Source organism: Festucalex cinctus, chromosome 16 (genome assembly GCF_051991245.1).
Source record: "Festucalex cinctus isolate MCC-2025b chromosome 16, RoL_Fcin_1.0, whole genome shotgun sequence".
Taxonomy (NCBI): Eukaryota; Metazoa; Chordata; class Actinopteri; order Syngnathiformes; family Syngnathidae; genus Festucalex; species Festucalex cinctus.
The window spans coordinates 17396446-17418143 of record NC_135426.1 but is presented as its reverse complement, the minus strand read 5'-3'; the positions used below and the strand labels follow the sequence as shown (position 1 = coordinate 17418143).

The window sequence follows — 21698 nt, the reverse complement described above, 5'->3', positions numbered from 1 at the left end:
CATTTTGTGATTATTTTTTGACATTTTTTTCTGCCTTATTTTGCTATAGATTTTCTGATATTTTTGGCAATTTATGGACATTTTATTCTAGTTTTGCTGATTTCTTCTTTTGATCTTGGACATTTTATAGTTTCTGTTTGAACTCTTTCTTTCTTTCTTTCTTTCTTCTTTCCTTCCTTCCTTCCTTCCTTCCTTGATGTAAGATGTATTTTTCTTCCTACTCGTGCACACTAATAGACCTGCTATGTCTTAAGATTTTTTTTTTCCCCCCTACTGTCTTCCACTGCTGTCTGACACTTCTTTATGGAACCTTTTGCATGGTATTGGTACTACTATTTGACAATGCATGAATTGTACTAATAGCACACAGCTGTCAACTACAACAGTTGTTCCACTACTGTGCAAAAATGTCAGGCAGTCACTAGTAAAACATACAGACTACTAGTGTGCTGAATTGTCTTCTAGTGAGAACAAAGGGTGACCTAGTACATGCACAATTTAGCACTCTAATTGGATCTCAAATAAATGAATAAGCTGAAGTGGCTTGCCATAAATGGTTCGTTTTTTGTTTTTTTTTTCCCTCCAGGTCATCTCGTCCATCCCGACGAGCCGCTTAAAGTTTCTGAAAACGGCGGGCCACGGCACGCAGAAGGAGGAGATCCCCGACGAGGAGCTGGAGGAGCTGGACGACATGGACGAGATCGACCACGCCGAGCGAGAGCTCCGTCGCGGACAGATCCTCTGGTTCCGCGGCCTCAACCGCATCCAGACTCAGGTAATCAACCAAAGGCTGCGCCCACGACGGAATCACAGGCCATCGCAATGTGACTCTCCATTGCAGCTGGGAACGAATGTAGAGCCAAGCGCCTGCTCTTGGCGGGGCTAGAAAGTAATTGAATGAATACTTCAACATCGGTGGAGGCTCGCGTTGTGATTTTTTTTATGAAAGGTAACGAGGAAGGAAAGCGGCTGATTGGTCAAAGAAGCGCGAAGCTTCTCAGCTACCGAGTGTCATTTCAAAGCCAAACTACTCGCTGTTTTTTCCTCTCTTTTAACAAGTCCAATTCCCAAATGATTTTCTACTTTTGGTTCCTTATGTGCTTAACTCATTCACTCCCAGACATTTTCACTGAAGCAATTGACTGGATTTTGACTGATTTTTGCAAGGCCCACAGAATTTTGTGTTCTATTGCTATAAAAACATGGAAAAGAAAAAATTGTCTCTTCTTTCATCATGAAAAAAAAAATGTATTTTTTTCTTTAGCATTACAATACAGCAAGGTTTCCTCAATATTCACATTCCTGGTGAAAACACTGACAAAAAGAGCTTGCTGCAACATTGCCCTGGCTGCTCTCTTATACTCTGCTGCCTCCTGCTGGCCGTTTTTTTGTAATAACTACCATTACTTTAAGCCCCCTCTTCATGTGAGAAGCTGCATTTTAAAAAAAAAAAACATAAAAAAACGTATAAATACGTTTTTGGGAGTAAAATAAAACGTGTTTACACGTTTTTGGGTTTGAATGAGTTAAGATGATGATTGCTCTTATTTCCCTTTTCTCTCTCTTTGTCCTGTGGGCTTTGTGCTGTCACGCTGTGTGGTTCTTTGCAGATGGATGTAGTGAGTGCGTTCCAGAGCGGAACTTCCTTTCAGGGGGCGCTGAGGCGGCAGGCCTCCAACTCCAGCCAGCAGCAGCAGCACGATGTAACCAATGTTTCTAGCCCTACACATGTCGTAGCCTTTACCTCCTCCACCTCTCCTTCTACTACCACCACTACCACCACCACCAACAACAACAACAACAGCACCGCCGCTGCCACCAACTACGCTTCTGCCGCTGTGGGGTGTGAGTGCGTGTTCTCCTCTCGTGCATGAGACGTGTCCTCCCCTAACCTCCTCCTCTTCCTCGGCTCTCTCTCCTTCTCTCTCCTTCCTGTTGACAATCAAAACAAGGCACCCACATGTCTCATCAAGCTTGGATGCCACATGATGCTGTTCCTATCTATGTACCATGTGAGCAGGTGGCTTCTGGCGTGGAGATGTTGGCTCTTTCTTTCTCTGTGCCATCACGTTGTCTTATGTTGAGCTTCTGCTTGGAATGTTTTTTTTTTTTTTAATTTTTTTGGATTGTGGTGCTTTACGAGGGAAATGTCATTGTGTGCGTTTTCTCGGCAACGTCTTCCCGTTTGAGCAGGTCGCGTCCGCCTCAGTCAGTCCGTATCACGCCGCTCTAAATGTTTTGAGTATACGCCCATGGATATGCAGGACCAAACTGCCAAAATTAAAAATAAATACATGAATAAATAAATGAATAAAAGTGGGAAGAAAACAAATAGAAAGATATAATTAAAAAAATTAAATTAAAAAAATAGATAAAAGGAAATAAAAACAACAATATATATAAAATAAATACAAAAAACAAGATTCTATAAAAACAAATCTAAAAATAAAATGGAAATAAATACAAAAATAAATATATAAACAGAATTAAATATCAGTCAATAAATAAAAACACTCTGCTCTCATACTTGAATAACATTTTGTCCTGACAGAGTGTCTGTAGCATGAAATAAACGTGAGAGTACAACATTTTTATTTATTGGTTGATATTGAATTCTAGTTATATATTTATTTTTAGATTTATTTGATATATTTAAATAAAATGAAATTCAAAAAATAAATATATAAATAGAATTAAAGATCAGCCAATAAATTAAATATTTGAATAATATTTTGTCCTGACAGTGTCTGAAGCATGAAATAAATGTGAGAGTAGAGTGTTTTTATTTATTGGTTGATATTTAATTCTATTTATATATTTATTTATTTATTTTTGGCTATCGTTTTATGTTTGTATTTATGTATTTGTTATACATATTGTTATATATATATATATATATATGTAAAATATGATAAAATATTAAAATAAATATTAACTTAAATGAGATTCTAAGAATAAATATGGAAATAGAATTAAATATCATAATAAATAAAAATGCTCTGCTCTCATTCTTAAATAACATTTTTGCCTGAGTGCCTGTGAGAGTAGAACATTTTTATTTATTGGTTGATATTTAATTCTATTTATTTTTGTATTTATTTTTTTTAATCTTGTTTTGTTTTTGTATTTATGTTTACTTTTATGTTTTGTATTAATTTTTTTAATTAGATTTTTTTCTATCCGTTTTTATTTTCACTTGTATTTATTTATTTATGTATTTATTTTTTAATTTTGTCAGTTTTGGTCCTCCATACATGGTCACGCGCTTCAAAGCGCGGCGGGGATGATCCGGATCAGCTCTCCTCTCCCGCAGATCTTCCCGCTTGCTCGCCACCACGCGTAAGAGCTTGCGGAGGGGACGGATGTCGATTGGCGGCTCTTTTTCCCTGCAGGTGGAAGAGCTCGGCTCAGTAACTTTTCATTCCAGGTCCTCCCAAAAGGTGCAAGGTGCTCGTCCATCTGTGTGTGTCTGTGTCAGCATCAGTCTGTCAAATGTCTCATGGGCTATACTCAAAGTTTTACTGCCGTTAGAGCACAAGGTCGCACACGCTCTGCATGGGTCGCTCGCGGTTCTCGTGTGCCTTTTTTTTTTTTTTTTTTTGTCTAATGACGTGCCCGACCCGCTTGTGGACGTGCTTGGCTGCAGCAGCTTTTTTTTTTTTTTTTTTTTTTTGGATGCCACAAAAAAATACATCTGACTGACCATCTGTCTTAAGTCGCCACTCGCTCGCTCTCCCGTTTTTGGTCTTCTTCTACTCCATCTTCTGTCTTACCTGTCTTCTTTTTCATCACTTCTGTCTTCGCGTCTTTCTTTCTTCTTTCTTGGCTCCTATTGCATTTTGTTTGAAATCGCTCTCATGTCTTTCAGTCCTCTTTCCTTCAATTTTGTCTTTCTTGTGCCGTGTTTCGTGTCGTTATGTCATTATGTTGTCCTCCCATCTGCTTTTGAGTCCATCTCGTCTGTTCTGTCTTCAGTTCAATCCAGGTTTCTTATAGTTTTGGAATTTTCATTATGGTTAGTTTTTATTTCGTTTTGAGTTCTGTTTTAGAAATTTAGTGAGCTTTAATTAGTTTTCAATGTGTTTCTGTTAGTTTTGTTTTGTTTAAAAAATGCTTAATTTCATTTTAGTTTTAGTTAGTGTCAGTATTAATTTTTGTTTATTTAAAAAACGTGTATTATTTGTGCGCAATATTTGATAAACACCATGGTAAAATGAAAAAAACTAACATTTCTTACCTAGCGTTGCGTTTCGGCTGAGTTAAATGAAAAAGCATGCAAGCCGAGCCATTGCAACCAAAAATCAAGCAAGCAAAATTGTCATCCTAGAGTGATGTCGTCTGAAGGTGCTTTTCTATTGGCTGCTGCTCGACGACGTCACTTCTGTGTGACACACTGTCAAACGTCCTTATTCCGGTTAACTCATTTGCTCCCAATAACTTATAAATAAGTTTGTTTTTTTTTGTTTTTATGTTTTAAGTGTCCAAAAGACGTATTTATACTTTTTTTTTTTTTTTATGCTAGAGCATACAGAAGGCTTTGATGCAGCCTCTCAACTGCAAAGAACGATTGCAGAAATGGTAGTTATTACACAAACGGCCAGCAGGTGGCAGCAGAGTATAAGAGCTCAACGGGGGCCGTGTTGGGGAAAAAAAGCTGAATTACTCACAATTTTGAATAGATTTGTGAAAATTGATTAAATTTAGCTACATTCTAATGCTAATTGCTGCAAAACGAAAACAGATAGAAATATACTTTTTTTTTCCTGATGAAAGAAGAGACTTTAATATTTCTATTAATAGATTGCATGTTTTTTTTTTATATCAATAGAACACAATATTCTGTGGGCCTTGCAAAATCAGTCAAAATCCAGTAAAACAGCCGGGAGCGAACGAGATTGCTTCTGTGAAAAGGGCTGGGAGTGAATGAGTTAATATCAAAATAAATGGATTTAAAAATCACATTTAAAATCATCCCCAAAGGCTCAGGCATTAAATTAATTTCCAAAGATTAAAATAGAGGATATTTTCACTATGATTATAGATTAGTTAGTTTTATAAACAAAACACGTAGATTAAGTTAGTTTTTGTCTTTTAAAAAGCATTTTCATTTTTTTTTTTTTTTGTTCAATCTCATCTTTCTTCTTCTTTTCTGTCCTCAATCCTCTCATCTGTCTTCTCTCTCTCTCTCCTCTAAAGCATGTCCAACACCTTTGAGGCCTTTGCCTCGTTAGTTCTTTTTTTATTTTTTTTTGCATTTTGATGACTAATCGTAAGCGGGCCTCTCCAGAGCGTTTGGTGACGTACTTGCACGCCCTCGTTTGGGTTTGCCGCCGGCCGACTTTGTGCACCGACTCACCATCCAAAAGCGCTCCGACACACGCCCGCCCACCCGCACGCCTCAGCCTCCATTTTGAGCCGAGATTGAAGAGGCGGAAAGCGTACCCTTCAAATTGTAATGTCGCTGGAGGCGTCAGAACGTCTTGCACGTGTCTCACTGACGGCGTTCTTGTGTTGAGGCAACTAAAAACTCACCTCGTATCGACCCAGCGGCCTCCGACACCGTCCGTCCGAGCCCGCCGTCTAACGTGGTGTTTTCTCCGCCCCCCCCCTGCCTGCAGATTCGCGTGGTGAATGCATTCCGCAGCTCCATCTCCCTCTATGAGGGCCTGGAGAAGCCCGAGTCGCGGAGCTCCATCCACAACTTCATGACCCACCCGGAGTTTCGGATAGAGGACTCGGAGCCGCACATCCCCCTCATAGACGACACGGACGCCGAGGACGACGCGCCCACCAAGCGCAACTCGGCCAGCCCCCGCAACGCCTCGCCGGCGCCGCCCTCGCCGGCCAGCACCGCCCCGCCGCCCTCCCCTGGCCCCGCCCTCAGCCCCGCCTCCCCAAACCAGAACAATAACGCTGTGGAGAGCAGCAACCACCTCCACCCGGAGGCCACCAAAGCAGGCGAGACCCCCGTGCCGGGCAGCCCCCTACACAGCCTGGAGACCTCCCTTTGATCGCAAAGCACGCCCACCTCCCTGAAAGGCACCTTACCACTTTTCTACACCGGGGGGGAGGCGGGGCGGGGAGCGAACCGCGAGGCGGGGCCGGACGAACATTGGGAGGAATGTAACGGCGTGTGTGGATGCTTTCAGCTCATTCTTCTTCTTCTTCTTCTACTTAAACCACACCAGGACTCTGCCGCCCCCTGCTGCCCCACTTTTGATTTGTCTGGCTGGACAAAGGCGTGATTATAAACTCTTGAATGAAAGTGACCTGTTTTTCTTATTCTGTTCTTATTATTAATATTATTTGAATTGTGAGGAGGCGCAGGAGGTCCTCGCGGCTTGAAGACAACAGAACTTTTTTTTTTTTTTTTTTTGCTTCACCTTAATCTCAATGTTGTATATTTAGCTCTTCGGCCCTCGCTCACACAAAAACTCATTTCTGCTCCATTTGGCTGTTAATATTTTGACTTATTTATGTTTATGGAGGAAAAAAAGCAGGTCTGTTTACAAAGTTTGTAGATACTTTTTTTCTGTTTGTAGGCAAAAGAGCTTCCTGATGTATGAGGCAGAAAATGGGACAGATTTTAAAAAAGATTTATTTCAGATACTGCTGTATTTTCAGGAAAAAAAAAAGGGTGTTTCTATTGAAACTTAAGTATTTTTGCCTGCAAGTTTTATTTGTTATATATTTGTAGATAAATATAGAAACTTCTAGCCAAACCAATAAACACTAAGTCTTGTATAGAGAGGAGGTCCGCCCGGCCCGACCCGCGATGACGTGTTTTGGAACATCGCTATAAATATTTACTCTATAGTTTCAACGTGCACAAAACCTTCCTGGGGGAAAAATATCCTCATTTTCATCTGTTATCTTGTGTTCAAAGATTTCCATATGTTGAAAGCTTCTCAGCACAAAAAAAAAGGGAGTTCACGGGGGCTCGTATTTAGCAAGCGTGGCCTCTTCAGACACTTTCAGAACAAGGTGACACACTTTTCCACGTTATTTGCACAAAAGGAACAAGTTCAATTGAGACTAAATTAGCCAGTGAATGTGCCTTGGCTGGAGTCAACTTTCAAACTTGATCAACCCTGCGGATGCTTGCTAAATATAGACTCCCACCACTGTTGTTTTTAGTTCTTGGAATCTGTGTACTTTACAGTTTTAGTGTTTCTCAGCCCCCCCTCACAGATGCAACATCTAAAATGTTCCGCTTTCTTCCTACACACACACACAGAAACCATTTTTGGACACCTGATGTACTGGAAACATTAAAAAGGATCTTCTTTTTTTTTTTTTAAAGAATAAAGACGAGGCATACACTGGTACTGCACAGGGTACTTTATTTCCTAGCAAGAGTTTTGATACAGAAACAACAAATGTACCTTTGTATTTTTATGACGATAAACTGATTAATGAGCTTTCATCATGCTCACGAGACAGGATTTGACACTGCAGGGAGGCCGCTCAAATGTCGTGTGTTGTTCTGGAACATTCATCTCAGGGTGCAAATAGGTAAGAGGGAGAAAGAGAGAGAGAATAGGCCTCTTTTTGTTGCTTTTTGTATTTTTGTTTGGTTTGGTGGCTGCACGTTCTTCCTGCAACCCCCCCTCGGCTTTCTTCACCCGGAGGCGTGCGGAATAAACATTTGAAAGGGAGCTGGCCTGTTGTCCTTGTTTGGTTTTACAGATATGACAAATTAGCAGCTAGGAAGACCTTGAAAACACAAAAAGCGGAATCCATACCAGGAGTTTGTTCTGTCGCTTCTTCCTGTAAAACGCGGGAATGAATGTTGTTGTTTTTTTTCCATCTGTTTTATGCATTTTTTTTTTTTATCTTTTAACATTTGGAAATAAAAGTACTTCATGTCTGTTTATCTTGAGCATTTTTAAATGAATATCGTGATTGGATTTACATTTGAAACTTGTCGAGTAATGTGTATGGTTTTTAAAAATAAATAATGTATTTAGCCTACATGCAGCAGCCCTGTTCATTTTGCAGTAGCTTTCCTTTTTTTTTCAAACCGTAGGGAAATGCTGGAAGTGTTGCATTTATGTGTAATATCACTAAAATTTTCTAATATGTGACCGTGCATGTTTAATTGCAGATAAGATTAGCAATCAAGCAAAGGTCGTTCACCACCAGTGAGTGTTACACAATACACTTTAGGTGCTCCGTCGTCTGTGCTTAAAAATACTAGTTTTAATCATTTATTACACTAAACGAATATAATAGCCAAATTGTCATTTTAGTGTAGTGTTCCTCTTTAGTGTTTAAAACATTAAGATAACTGCAAAATGCAGTATAGAAGCAACTAAAATAATCATCAATAAAAGATGGGATTACATATAACGTTGCTTGAAAAAAAAATCAATGATGTATTTATTTATTTTTTAACGTTTACGGTCGATAAAACGAGTACATTGACCTGGAATTGCAGCAGTTGGCCACTAGACGGCAGTAAAAGCTTTCTAGATCAACGCAGATCGTGTACCAAAACAAGACGTACTCTCTATTCATTAATAACTGGTGACGTTTATCACATAAAGTCAGTATAAAAGTCAATATTAATATTTTCAGATACAATATATAACTTGAATAAATATGAGTCCAATTCTTTGGAGGTCAAAAAACTTGTGAAAAATTGTGGAAGAGTCCATTAAGAGTGAGACGCCTATCATCAAGATCGTGTCTGTAGCTATGGACGCTTGTCGCGGTCCGAAGGTCTTCACGTCTTGTTTGGAGTGAGCATTTCAAACCTTTTAAACTCTAAGTGCCCTTATTTACACAACCTAGAACAATATATGATACTTTTGTGTTATTCTGAATTGTTATGTGTTGTTAGCTGTAGCAGTGACTTTTTTTTTTTTTTTAAACGATATGTCGCTACTGCTAGCTAATGCTAATGTAGCATTTGCGAGTGTCCGCACAAATGCAAGTGAAAGGAAATGTAAGAAATTGCACATGTTGTTTTGTTCGGTGTGCAGACATGAGCTAACGATGAAATGACGATGAAAGAGTGGTGGCTCCTTGTCGGCTTGCTTTGCATCCCGCTGCTGGCCGTTTACCTGCACATGCCGCCGCCTCAGCTGTCGGCTGCCTTGCTCAAGTGGCGCAACGCCGGCAAAAGCTTCACCTTTAGGGGCAGACGCATCTTCTACACAGGTGAGCAACCTATGAGTTATTTGTTTTAGGTAGGGATGCACGATAATGCTATTTTCAACCATATCGATAAACCAATAATTTAGAAGTGCCGATGTCGATAACCGATAAGTAAGCCTATAATTGTTTGCAAAATTAACTTGATTACAAATATACTTTCGAGTCCTACTTTAAGTCTAACAAATACATTGAAACATTGTATAAACTTTGCATAATGTTTCAATGTATGTGAAGCACCATGAAGCTGAATTGTATTGATATGAGCCACAACCACAATAGATGGACCAACGTGGTATGTCTATAATTATTGCTGGATTTCTTTATTATTTGGTTTATCTGTATGAAATCAAATTGCTGATAATTATTGGCAGATTTCTCTATTATCTGTTTTATCTGTTTGACGTTGAATAATTATCGGCCACCGATATTATCTAGTGATAGACCGATATGGTTTTTTCAAGGCCGATACCGATACAGATTATTTGTCGTCAAGTAGGCCGATAACCGATATTTCAAGCCGATATTCATTTGCAGTAAAATGGGGGGGGGATTTTTAAACTATATATAATTTCTCACTGAGTAACAAATTCATGCGAATGTAGCTCATTTGGGGTTTTTGTTAGGGTTCGTAAAAACGTTTCAAAAAGATTTTCGCGGTGAAAAATTGTGTGAATATGTTCCAAATGTGTTTACGACAAATAACAACTGACTGCGAACATCTTACAAATCCTGATGAAAACCCCAAATTCGCTACGTTCGCAAGAATTCCCTGCTCAGTGAGCTTTATCGGCCTTCAGATTCAAAAAATGGCCGATGCCGATATTTGTCAAAATGCCAAATATCGGCACCGATAATCGTCCCGGCCGATTATCGGTCTATCCCTAATATTATCGTGCATCCCTAGTTTTAGGTGGTACGATTTTACGTTTTAGGTGGTATGTTTATAATGTTTTGTAACAGACTCTCACGGTGCTTTGGGAAGCTCCGATGTCGTTCTTCTCCTCCACGGCTTCCCCACCTCCAGCTACGACTGGAAGAAGGTCCAAGCGACACTAGACCACAATCCATTTCCAAATGATTCTCATTTGTTGTAACTTAGACTTCCGTTCGCTCTCTTCGCCGTCCAGATTTGGGGGCCGCTCACCCAACGCTTCAACCGGGTCATAGCGCTGGACTTCTTGGGATTTGGTTTCAGCGACAAGCCGGTCTGTGCGAATCTTATGGAATCAGTCAAAAGTGAACTTCATTGATGGGTTTTCCTGTCGCCTTGACGCTCAGCGACCACACAGGTACTCCATCTTCGAGCAGGCCAGCGTGGTGGAGGCGCTGGTGGCGCACTTGGGTCTGGCCAACCAGCGCATCAACCTGCTGTCACATGACTACGGCGACACGGTGGCGCTGGAGCTGCTCTACAGGTAAACTTCAAGATTGTCTTTAAAAAAAAAGAAAGATACAATACCTTGTGTTTTGTTTGCACTCTGTGCAGTTCGCCAATGGTTCTCCAAGAAAGTGTGCTTGCTTCAATTTGTTTATTGTTACGCCTGTAGAATATGTTTTTGTACGTGGAAAGACGGCGAGCATGATGAGTATGCTTACTGTAAGCATTCAATTTTTGGGGAACCACACAACAGTAGGAGAACAAAAGTTGAACCCAAATATGCTCCAAATCCCAGTTGGTTTTAACAAAATAGTACTATATATTATTGTACTTTATGGCTAATGAATGTAAAGAAATGCTTCAATTCATTCACATTGTCTTTTTCCTTTTGCCCACTTGGGGGCAGTATAACACAGACACACACACACAAAGAAGAGTTTCACAAGTGGCTCAATAAGATGCACTTAATCACTTTTCACAGGCGATAAAAAATATTCGCCTCTATTAAGTGTTATTTTCTGTCTACGTGTTCAAATATATAAATACAGCGTTCCCGCATTTATCGCGGGTTAATCTTTCACGGCCTCGCTGTCAAATCATACTTTTAATGGGAAAAAAATGAATGTAAATGGAAAAAAAAGAACATAAGATGAATGAAAAAGCATTTATAATAAGTTAAAAATCATACCAAAATGAAAAAAAACACACAAAAAAACATATATAACTACACTGTAAATGCAATTTCTTGAGAAATTGCGTGGGAATGCTGAATGCTAATAGCTGAATGCTAATATTTGAATGCATGTGGAATGCTTATGAAGTAAATTGAGAGATAAATTATGACGTTAACGGGCAATGGACTTGACCAACTGTGCCACCGAGCAGTATCAGACACCTGGTAATGATGACAAGTTATATGGAAGTCGGCGTGGAAAGTTCACTGTCTGTCCCATTGAAAATGAATGGGGAAAAGTTGATATTAAACGCTAAATTGTGCAAATACTGTAAGTAATGTGTAAACAGACGATATATACCACGGGAGGCGTGAATTTTTTAAGCTAGTTGAAATTTGAACCGTGCAAATTGGAAGTGTTATATGGGAGTTTTTTACGCGAAAAAGTGTCGAGAATAAAAATCACTGTAACATAAAAAATATATATATATAATTAACGGGATATTTTTATTTATTTTTTTAAATTAACGTGGATTATAGCGGGTAGTTTTTAGAACGTAACACCTGCGATAAACGAGGGAAATGCATTTTATTTTTTCCATGTTACAGTGTCTCAAGTTAATTTATGCAGGCCTAACATTAAATCTGGAAGTGTCCATATGTGATGTTTTACCACAAGTGCGCTTTCTCGTCTGGACAGGAGTGAGCAGAACCGCACGGGTCACCTGAACATCAACAGCCTGTGTCTGTCTAATGGAGGTTAGCGAGTCTGCAACATCTTCTTCCATTTTCACACTCACTGGTGCTGACTTGTGCCCCCCACAGGTTTGTTCCCCGAAGTCCACCACCCTCGCCTGCTGCAGAAGGTCAGTCCGTCCCACCACTCGCCCGCACGTCCTTACACAAGCTTGTATTGACAGCACGGAGGTTGTGACGTCTCACTGACATCCATTTTGACTCCCTCAAGCTCCTCAAGGACTCCACATTCCTGGCTCCCGTCCTCATGCGGCTCACCAACTACATGATCTTCCAAAAGGGGTCAGCAGTGTTTTGTTTTGTTTTTGTTTTTTTAATCCAAAATCACAAAAGAAAAAAAACTGGTTTTGTCTTTTCGTGACAGGATCGGAGAGGTTTTTGGGCCGTACACGCAGCCGACTGATGCGGAGTTCTGGGACATGTGGACCGGTTTGCGCTACAATGATGGCAACCTTGTTTTGGACAGGTGTGTAAGGAAAAAAAAAAATCATGAAAATATGTATGTAATGTATTTCTTTTATTAAAATCACAGAGTAATAATATAATTTAATTAGGGGTGTCAGGTGATTAAATTTTTTAGTTAATCGCATGACTCATGATTAATCACATTTTGTATAATCTATAAATTTTCATACTCTTAACATAAGTGGAAAAAAAATGTTAAATAGAAATATGACTGCATCTTTTAGTCACTGATACAATAATTTCATAATTCATAAATTTGTGTTAAAATTAAAAATATGTACTGTAAAAAAAAATAGTGTGATATGGATTTGTGTTGGTCATTTTTCTGCCACTAGATGGCATAATTGCATTTTTAAGACCTTGGCCTTTTTTCATATTAAGAGCTATCTAATCTTTAACATGAAGTAACTTGTGAAAATGTAAAATACAGTTTGACCCCAGTCTCCACAAATGTATGCATTATTATTAATTTTAATAGTTCTCCCAGTACACTTTCCAAGTAAGGGGTGGTCATTAACTCATTCACTGCCTTTGACAAGTATACTTGTCAATTGTATTTTTTAGAGCGGTGCTAAATGGGGGCGAATCTGAGCATGCTCCACTGTAAATATCAAACTTGGAAACAACTTTACTGATGCCCAACCACCGGTAGATGACATCATTGCCCCATTTTATAGGAAATAAACACAGTTTCAGAGTCCATGGGAGAAATGGCTGTATTTTGGCAAACCTACATTTTTCTGCTGTCAATTATAAAAAAACGGGACGGGACAAAAAGTAGGGAGTCTATTCTGTTATTTGGTAGATTCGGTTTATATATAATTATTGAATGTAATATCACGTGAGTATTGGAAATGTAAAAATTTTCTATAATGACTGGCAGTGAATGAGTTAATTGCACATTAAAAAGAAATAGTGAAAGGAGCTTTAAATTACCTCAAAATTAACACTAATTTTGACACCCCAAATTTGATAAATTGCTGTTTGCACATTGCCCACTAGAGGGCAGTGTAATAGACAACATAGCTTCAGGAGTAAGTCATTTTTCAGAATGCAGGCTCATGAGTATTTTTATATTGTCTGGCTCCATGTGATGCTGTAGTTTGTTAAAATATCCATCACTGAAAACTTTAAGCATTCTTTGAAAAATATTTACCAACAGTTGCATTGTGAAGTTCCCTGCTACCATTTCGCACATCCGTAATTTTGTCCACAACAAAAGAATTTTAAAAAACAGACAAGCAACAACTTTAAGCACTGTGCACGCATTTTCAAAAAAGATATTTGTGTCAGTGTTCTGCAGTACATCAACCAGAGGTTAAAGCACAGAGAGCGATGGGTCGGCGCGCTCACGTCCACCATGGTGCCACGTAAGTGACATCACCCACAAAATGGCATCCAAAACGTGCGCGCTCCTTTCTGACGTCCTCGTCTTTCAGTTCACCTGATCTACGGCCCGCTGGACCCGGTCAACCCGCACCCACACTTCGTCCGCCTTTACCAGTGAGTGTTGTTTTGTCTTTTTACATGTTGTGAACATCGAGGTGACGGCTGTGCGCTTTTTTCTTTTTTTTCTCTCCCCCTGTTACGACAGGCAACTGGTGCACAGGTCGACTGTCAGCGTGTTGGACGAGCACATCAGTCATTACCCGCAGTTGGAAGACCCCACAGGCTTCCTCAATGCTTACTTTAATTTTATTCACTCCTTCTGAACTTGACTGACGCGCAAAGAAAAAGCTTGACGATCAAATAAATAGTTTTGTACAAAAAAAAGGTTTGTGGTAATCAGCGTTTATTTCTCTTACAGTTAAGTAGCAGATGTTCGATTTCGAGAGCGGTAAAAGATAAATGTTGCACTTCAGCCCACAGACGCCAGGATGACGTCCACAACCGTTTCTTCGTCGCTGCGAACCGTCACCTGCATGGTGACGCCGTCGGCCAGCGCCAGGCGAGCGCGGACAAGTGTGTCGTGACCTCCTCGGAAAACTCCTGTAAAGTGGGGGGGGGGGATCTTTTAGTCTTGAAACATTTGTACTTTTCTTCTTTTTTTGGATGAAACCCACCAGCAAGGAAAAGGATGTGCGAGTTCTTATTTTCGGGCACTTTGTCCGAGCGCTCACACGGCTGCATGCCCAGGAAGCTGACGATGTTCTTCACCGCCTCTGTCGGAGGAACAAAAACATCACATTTGATGAAAGAAGTCGTCATGACGACTGTGACGTGCTTTTGTTTTGAGCATACCGTCTAAAGTGCGAACGGACGCCAGCGCGAACGTCTCCTCCTTCTCAAACTCGTCTCCCACTTCTTCCCAGGCTGCTCCGAAGTTCGGCTTCAGCACCTTCTGGATGTGGTCCGCCACCGTCACTTCCAGGTCTTCCAGCTGTGGGGAGGTGAGCGCAAGTGAGACCAAAGCGGGAACAAACAAAAGGTAGTTGTGCAACGGGTTACAAAAGTCACAGTTCGAATCGGATCACGGATTTGAGTCGTGGATCGGATCGTTTTTTAGATCAGTAAAAAATAAATAGTACTTTGTCTTCATTTATTTGTTAAACGCATCCACGGATTCGTCTCGACCAGACATTTCCAACGGGGTCTCGTTCCACGATAGAAAATATCTACTGCGCTGTATAACAAATGTAAAACAATAACCTCTTAATAGAAAAAAATGAATGAAAAAGCATTCTTAAACTAAAAAGCATACCAAAACAAAAAAACATGAAAAAAAATATACTGTACTGTAATAAGTAAATAAAAAAAAAAAAACACTTAGTGGAAAAAATGTAAACAAAAAAAGAACACGAATGAAAAAGCATTTCTAATAAAGTAAAAATCATATCAAAATGAAGAAAAAAAAAAAACAAAAAAAATATACATATTAATGGTAAATTGTTAAAAAATAATAATAATAATAATGCGGATTTCCATTATCGCGAGTAATTTTTGGAACATACCATCCGCGCAATAAACCGAAATGGCAATGTCTGACATTTTGAGTTGAATGTTTTGTTTTTTGATGGAGAAAGTGTTTTATAAAATATATGAAGACAAAGTTCTATTTTTTTTTTTAATAATGAAGACACCTTAAAGGGCAAATTAAGGCACGTTCCCTTCCTTTAAAAATAGAGAGTGAATTACAAAAGTAGCCTTGGTCCAGAATATTGAAAAAGAATTCAAGCAAGCCAGGTACCAGCTGTCAAACTCATTTACAGTGACCAACCAGGCACTTGTCGGTAATGCTAACATCTAGCTGCTAGCCACTTATGTCGGAGACTTCTGCCGTGTCATACGGCGACGGCGTAATTAATTAGTTGTTTCTTAGCGCATGAATACGAGTTTGGGATAACGTGTTGAAATGTTGGTCGCAACAAAGAAATCCTAAACGTCGAAAGGGAAGTCAAGCTAGTCATCACTCCACGACGTGGGCCAACTTCAAAGTAAAAGTCTAACTAAGGCAATTTAGCATTGCCTTCTATGTATTATTTGGTAAACTTTATTTTGAAGTTAGTCTTGTTACATTGAGTATGTTTCAGCTTCCTTGACATGTCTGATGTCGAAATGAGAGGCAGAAAAAAAATAAAAATAAATCCTGTATCAATTTGAGGACTAATTTCACCCCAAGTTGCCAAAATGCTCCACAAGGGTTTTCAACATCCTCTGTTGCTTCTATAGTGAATGTTGCACCACTAAAAGCCGTTGTCGACGCGCTACTACGTACCACGTACTCGTCGTCGTAACCGTCGTCGTCAGGCTCTCCCGTGTTGGGGTCGCAGTCTCGGACCAGGTACTTCATAGTGCAGCTGAACGTACACGACACTGCAAACGGCGTCATTGTTTGAAGGATTCCAAGGTGATGAGCAGCCAATCAGAATGTGGCGCTCGTCTTACCGGCCGTCGGGTCGTCGGCGGGCAGGCGCACTAGCGTGTAGCAGGAGCCGGGCTGGCTGTACGGGAGGCTGGCGGCGGGAATGTAGTGAAGCACCTCGTAGGACTCGGACGGCTCCATTTGCACGAGAACCTGAAATGAGGAGCAACACGATTAGTCAACAGGGACTCAATTGTATTGTGATTCATTGTTATCGTGTGGAACCTTCTGCAGAAGTTGGTCATTGAGCGTGTTGGTGCAGTCAAACTGGAAGACGATGTGCTTGGAGAAGGTGTGTTTGATGCAGCGCACCACATATTCCGTCTCGGCTTCCGTCAGCTGCAACGGCTCGGCCGACTTGAAGAGCGGGCCGAGGCCTTGGAACTCCGGGATGGCCGCCAGTTGTTCTGAGAGTTGACAATGGACCGTTAGCGTCAGGGGAAAAAAAAAAAAAAAAAGCCAACAAACTAAATGAGAGAAGGTCGCACCTTGATAGATATCCTGGCGTGACGGGGCCAACTTCTCTGGAAGCTTGCTGGTCGCCACTGGAGTGATTTCTGAACGGAAACGACACTTTTCAAGGATCAGAACATCGGAATCTGCCTTTCAAGACCTGGCGGACGGGCTGACCTGTTTTCTGTTCTGTGATGGGCGTGGTGGCGAGAGGAACCGTCTTCATGTCGAACGGCTTCTCCGATGGATCCAGCGTGTACTGGTGCAACGACTTCTCCAGACCGGGGATCGACACCGACAAGCCTGAACACAAAAATGTTAGATGAATGCTGGGAGGACACTCAAGGTTGGGCTGAGCAATTACTGGTCAATTTTTCTTTTTCTTTTTTAAACAAACGAAATTATACAAACTAGGACTGGCCGATTATGGGAAAAAAAAAAAAAAACTATCATAAATATGACTTAAAACGATGGTAAGAAATAAAATTAGTAAGAAAGTCAAACGAGAATATACTAAAATGGCAATTGAAAAAAATAAATCAATACTGGGTGTTACTGCACATTTTGGCCACTTAGGGGCAGTGTGGTGCCGCGGAGTATATTCGCATACAATGAGAACAGAAGTTGCGATTGAATTCTATTAAAATGACCCGTTTTTGACAGATTTGGAAGAATTTGTGCCATTGAGTAGTAGTATCTTAACTGTGAGTATATGTTTCCACAGCATTTATGTGTGAATATTCGTTATTTGAAGGCATAACAGTCCCGAAGTTGATGCTAACTTCCCTTTAGCATTTGAATGGGATCCTCCATTCACTTTGTGCTAGTCCAGCGATGTTTTAAAAACGAAGGATGTTTCACATTTAAAATTTACAGCGGATATAATTCTTCTTGTTTGTTTAGTCAAGCAGTTAACTCCAACTGGGGTGTGTTTTAACAGCTTAAGGGACACTTAGGGACGGCAGAATCACGGTGATTTGCTGCTAGCTAAAAGTTGAGAAGTTGTTAAGCACGTTACTTTTTTTCTTTTTCAATTGTATTTTGTTTTTATGTGAAGTACGTTTGTGTTGCTTTCAAAGTATGAAAGGTGCTATACAAAAATATTTGACTGGTTGGTTTATTTGATTATTACCTTTAAAAGATTGACAGAAGCAATTTTGATTAATCGTCTAGCCTTAATACAAACTACAAAAAATATTACATTTTTGAAATATGCACACATTTTGCCAATTATTTGGTTAAGTTTCAGGTTTCACTGAAGGTGGAAAAAATGATTCCAATGAGAAATTGCCCAGCCCAAATTGAATGTTATCATTTGAGCTCATCTCACCATTGAAGATGTAGGCAGCATTAAGTGCCTTCTGCTTCTGCTGCAGCACATTCATGTAGAATGTGGCTCTGTCGCGCACCTCGTCGTCACTATCCATCATGCACCTGCACAAACACCAGCTTTAAATTGTATCTGGCAGTTTAATTAAAAAAAAAAAAAAAAAAAAAAAAAAAAAAGTACCTCTGCATGAGAACCAGAACACTTGGCAACAGGTCATCATTCTGAGCACCAAATTTGGCCAAAGCGCTAACCGCAGCTGATGAAAAAAAAAAAAAAAAGAAGCTTAAACACAAACGTTAGATTGTTTTTGCATTGCCGTTGAGGTTAGCATCTGACCGGCTCGCACGGCCTCGCTCTCCAGCACCACCCTGTTGAAGATGAAGCGGATGTACTTGGACGGCTGCGGTGTACGCGGGCCCTCCTTTCCCAGCAGGTGCAGGATCTTGGTGGCCAGCACCGTGTGTTCGCAGTCCTCGATGAACTCGCACAGGTGAGCCAAGCCCGTCTCTTTGCTCTCTGGGTTCTCCTCGATGATGCTGATGATGCAGTCCACGATGGCGCGCTTGTACTCGAATCCTCCCTTCAAAAAGAAACCGCAGGTGAGCGCTTGGTAACGTCGACGACGATTCTCCGAGCGCCTTCTTCTCCGCTTACGTCGTCTCTCAGCATGTTGGACAGGAAGTTCATCATGACGCTGTGTTTCCTGGGATACTTTTGACACAGGGCGCTGATGGCCTGCACCACCACCACCTGAACGGCAAAACCATCGAGTCAAGCGGCGCCCCGGATGGATCGCGGCAGCTGAAGTCGCACCTTGAACTCGTCGGAGATCTCCGAGACGAAAGACGAGATCTGCTTCATGAGGCGGTCCACGCTGCTCTCGCTGCCCGTCTTCAGCAGCGTGGTGATGGCCAGCGTGGCGATGCTGCGGTTGGAGTCCGTGATCAGATTCTCCAGGTCCAGGTTGCACGCCGTCACGGCCGAGGGGTGCTTCATCGCCACCTGGTGGCCGGGGGTAGGTTGCAGACAGTTTTTACTTGTTGCAAAGAAATTTTGAATATATTCCAACAATTTTTCACTGCCTGCGAAGATCTTTTGAAACCTTTTACGAACCCTGACAAAAGCTACATTCACATGCATTTGTCGCTCAGTGAGATACAAGGAACTTTTCATTTATGGATGTATTTAAATTTCCTCTTTACTTTAAATTAAATTATGCTGAATTTTTGGAAAACTATCTACAGTAGAAAACTTTCGGTAACCTCTTGCTTAGTTTTTAATTTAGTTTGACACAGTGATGAGCCGGTAAGCTCCTTACAATTTCCATCCATTCTTTATATATTTAAAAGTAAAAATTACAAAAAATAAACAAAAACATCCATCACTGTCAAGTACCTTGTTGAGAGTCCTGACTGCCGCGTATCTCAGCGCAGCTTTGGGGGAGCTACAGAAGAGCTGCAGCACTTCACAAAGGGAAAAAAAAACAAAAAACAATTAAGAACTCACTCATGTCAGCCATTTTGTTATGTTATTCATTCTAACCTACCAGACACAGCGGGGGCCAGCTCCCGGGCGGTGCAGTTGGGCATGTGCACAATGGCGGAGGCGGCCTCGTACACAACCATCTCGTTCTTGTTTCTCAGGCAGCTCTCGATGAAGTCAAACAAGGGGCTGTCATGCCTGCGCACGCACAGATAGTGCTGTCACTCATGACTTTAAAAAAAATAAAAATAAATAAAAAAAAATTAAAAAAAACTCGACTTGCCTATCAATTATTTCATCGATTAAATCGACTAATAGAATAGCTTTGAGGCATGCATTTTTGTGTCAACCGACTTGGTCGACATTTTTTCCCCAGCCCTAAAACCGCGACATCAAGAATGAAAACAAAGATGCCGCGAACGTTTGTGTCCTCTCACCCTCCTTCCGTCTCATCCAGAAGCTTGCTGGCGATGCGGATGAGCATGCAGTAGGCGAACGGCGACTTGAGGCCCGACTTGGTGAACTTGTTGAGCATCTTGGTGACGGCCAGGCGGTCGTTCTTCCGCAGGTGGTACAAGAGACCCAAAGCATGGTACTGCAACACATTACGAGTTTACGCTGACAGCAAGTGTATGAAGTCCAGGTAAGCACGCAAGCTTTTCGGCATCTTCCCACCTGAACCATGATGTTATCGCTTGAGGCCGCCTCCTGCGCTTCGTTCACCCAACGTTTCACCACGTCGTAACTCATCTTCACCATGTGCTGGAACAAATGACTGATCAAAACATGACATCATAATTGCATATGCGCGTGCTGACCGGAGCGTGTCTCACCAGTGAGGAGACCAAGGCCGAGCTGGACACGCTCGGCACCTTGTCCACGATGGCTTGCTTCATGTATCTCTCGATGGCCTGCAGCATGGTGGTCTGAGAAATGTGGTGAGGGAGTCAGAATTCTATTTTTTTCTTTTTTAATCCAGCCCACATTTTGTAGACATCTTACATCGGTAATCCTGCAGAGGGCTCTGATAGCTGGTCCTCTATACACATCATCCTTGCCAGTCATGTCTTTGGTCAGGCTGCACAAAGCACCATTTGTTATTTATTAACAACTGCACAACCAAATGTAATAACCGTACAAACCTGCTGGTGACAATGATGACGTCCTCAGATATGTTGGCCATCTCCTTGATGGTCAAGTAGCACATCCTCCTCAGGGTTTGCTAATAAGACAAAATGAAAATTAGACTTTAAAGATAACACTTGAAATGGATTATTTGAGCTTACGTCATTGGACTGGAAGAGCCTGGTCATGGCAAAGAACGCCTCGGTGGCTTCGGTGGTCCCAAAATGTTCACCCTAAAACGAATAAAAACCCACCATGTGAGACGAGGTGCAAAAATTTACATTTAAAAAAACAAAAAACAAAACAAAAAAAACTACCTGGTTGAGCAGGTAAATAATCTTGGTGAGAATGTGCAGGCATCTTCGCGGGTTGATGGGCGTCTCGTTGAAGATGCGAGCCTGTGGACAAAATGAGAATTATTTACACATCTATGCCGGTATATGATTATTAATTCCGAATAAATACGCAAATTGGAAACGTACCTCTTGCAAAACGGCACTCTTCTCCAGATGCTGGAAAGGGTTTGAGCCACTTCCTGATGGAAAAAGTACATTAAAAATGACAAATTAATACGTTCAAGGGTCATTTCTCCCTCACATTGTGACGTTAATGCAACCGATTGCTCATATTCAGCTAGCATGCTAGCAATCTATTAGCACGCCAAACGCGAGACTCCATGATATGAAACTTACTGATCACAGTCGCCATTACGAGACAAAAGGAGAAAGTTCATCACTCACCGGACTCTTCGTCTTTCTTGTCAAACTTCTTGATCATCGTATTCAAATTGGCTGACGAGCAGCAGACTCACAATGTCGACGAAATGCTAGCAAAACCGTCCACGTATTCACAACCTAATGGACTTCCGGTTGCAACGTCATCAAATGTTTTTTGTTTTTTTTTAATTCTGGTGTCAAAACTTTATTGAGTAAATAAGACGTCACGCACCATATCAATGGATAATTACAGCGTTAGAACGCAAATATTTGGAACATTTCCAAACAGTCTATCA

At 40.9% G+C, this 21698-nt stretch overlaps 3 protein-coding genes across 3 annotated transcripts in view; 2 read left to right on the top strand and 1 right to left on the bottom strand.

Annotated features, from left to right (window-relative positions):
- The window catches only part of atp2b1a (ATPase plasma membrane Ca2+ transporting 1a), a 95916-nt gene extending 87942 nt beyond the window's left edge, over positions 1 to 7974 (top strand). Inside the window, exons 24-25 of the mRNA XM_077498721.1 lie at positions 587 to 775; positions 5619 to 7974. Of these exons, the coding sequence (XP_077354847.1) occupies positions 587 to 775; positions 5619 to 6011 (582 nt within the window). The 3' untranslated portion in view covers positions 6012 to 7974. The remainder of the gene's footprint in view (positions 1 to 586; positions 776 to 5618) is intronic.
- A 553-nt stretch (positions 7975 to 8527) lies between these two features.
- mest (mesoderm specific transcript) lies at positions 8528 to 14367 on the top strand. The gene is made up of 12 exons (XM_077499399.1): positions 8528 to 8744; positions 8988 to 9165; positions 10123 to 10202; positions 10290 to 10367; positions 10441 to 10577; positions 11914 to 11972; positions 12039 to 12079; positions 12181 to 12251; positions 12334 to 12435; positions 13728 to 13804; positions 13874 to 13937; positions 14029 to 14367. Exons 2-12 carry the CDS (start codon positions 9006 to 9008, stop codon positions 14144 to 14146), a joined length of 987 nt encoding a protein of 328 aa, XP_077355525.1. The 5' UTR covers positions 8528 to 8744; positions 8988 to 9005; the 3' UTR covers positions 14147 to 14367.
- copg2 (COPI coat complex subunit gamma 2) lies at positions 14210 to 21584 on the bottom strand. Its single transcript, XM_077499393.1, has 24 exons — positions 21427 to 21584; positions 21169 to 21221; positions 21004 to 21084; positions 20848 to 20919; positions 20704 to 20783; positions 20564 to 20639; positions 20395 to 20487; positions 20237 to 20323; positions 19999 to 20156; positions 19626 to 19759; positions 19475 to 19542; positions 18893 to 19081; positions 18734 to 18829; positions 18416 to 18659; positions 18260 to 18335; positions 18080 to 18183; positions 16927 to 17052; positions 16785 to 16853; positions 16522 to 16703; positions 16320 to 16449; positions 16150 to 16247; positions 14676 to 14814; positions 14498 to 14596; positions 14210 to 14423 (listed from the first exon to the last, which is right to left on the bottom strand). The coding sequence occupies exons 1-24, from the start codon at positions 21461 to 21463 to the stop codon at positions 14293 to 14295; spliced, it is 2622 nt and encodes an 873-aa protein (XP_077355519.1). The 5' UTR covers positions 21464 to 21584; the 3' UTR covers positions 14210 to 14292.
- Between the last annotated feature and the right edge of the window lie 114 nt (positions 21585 to 21698).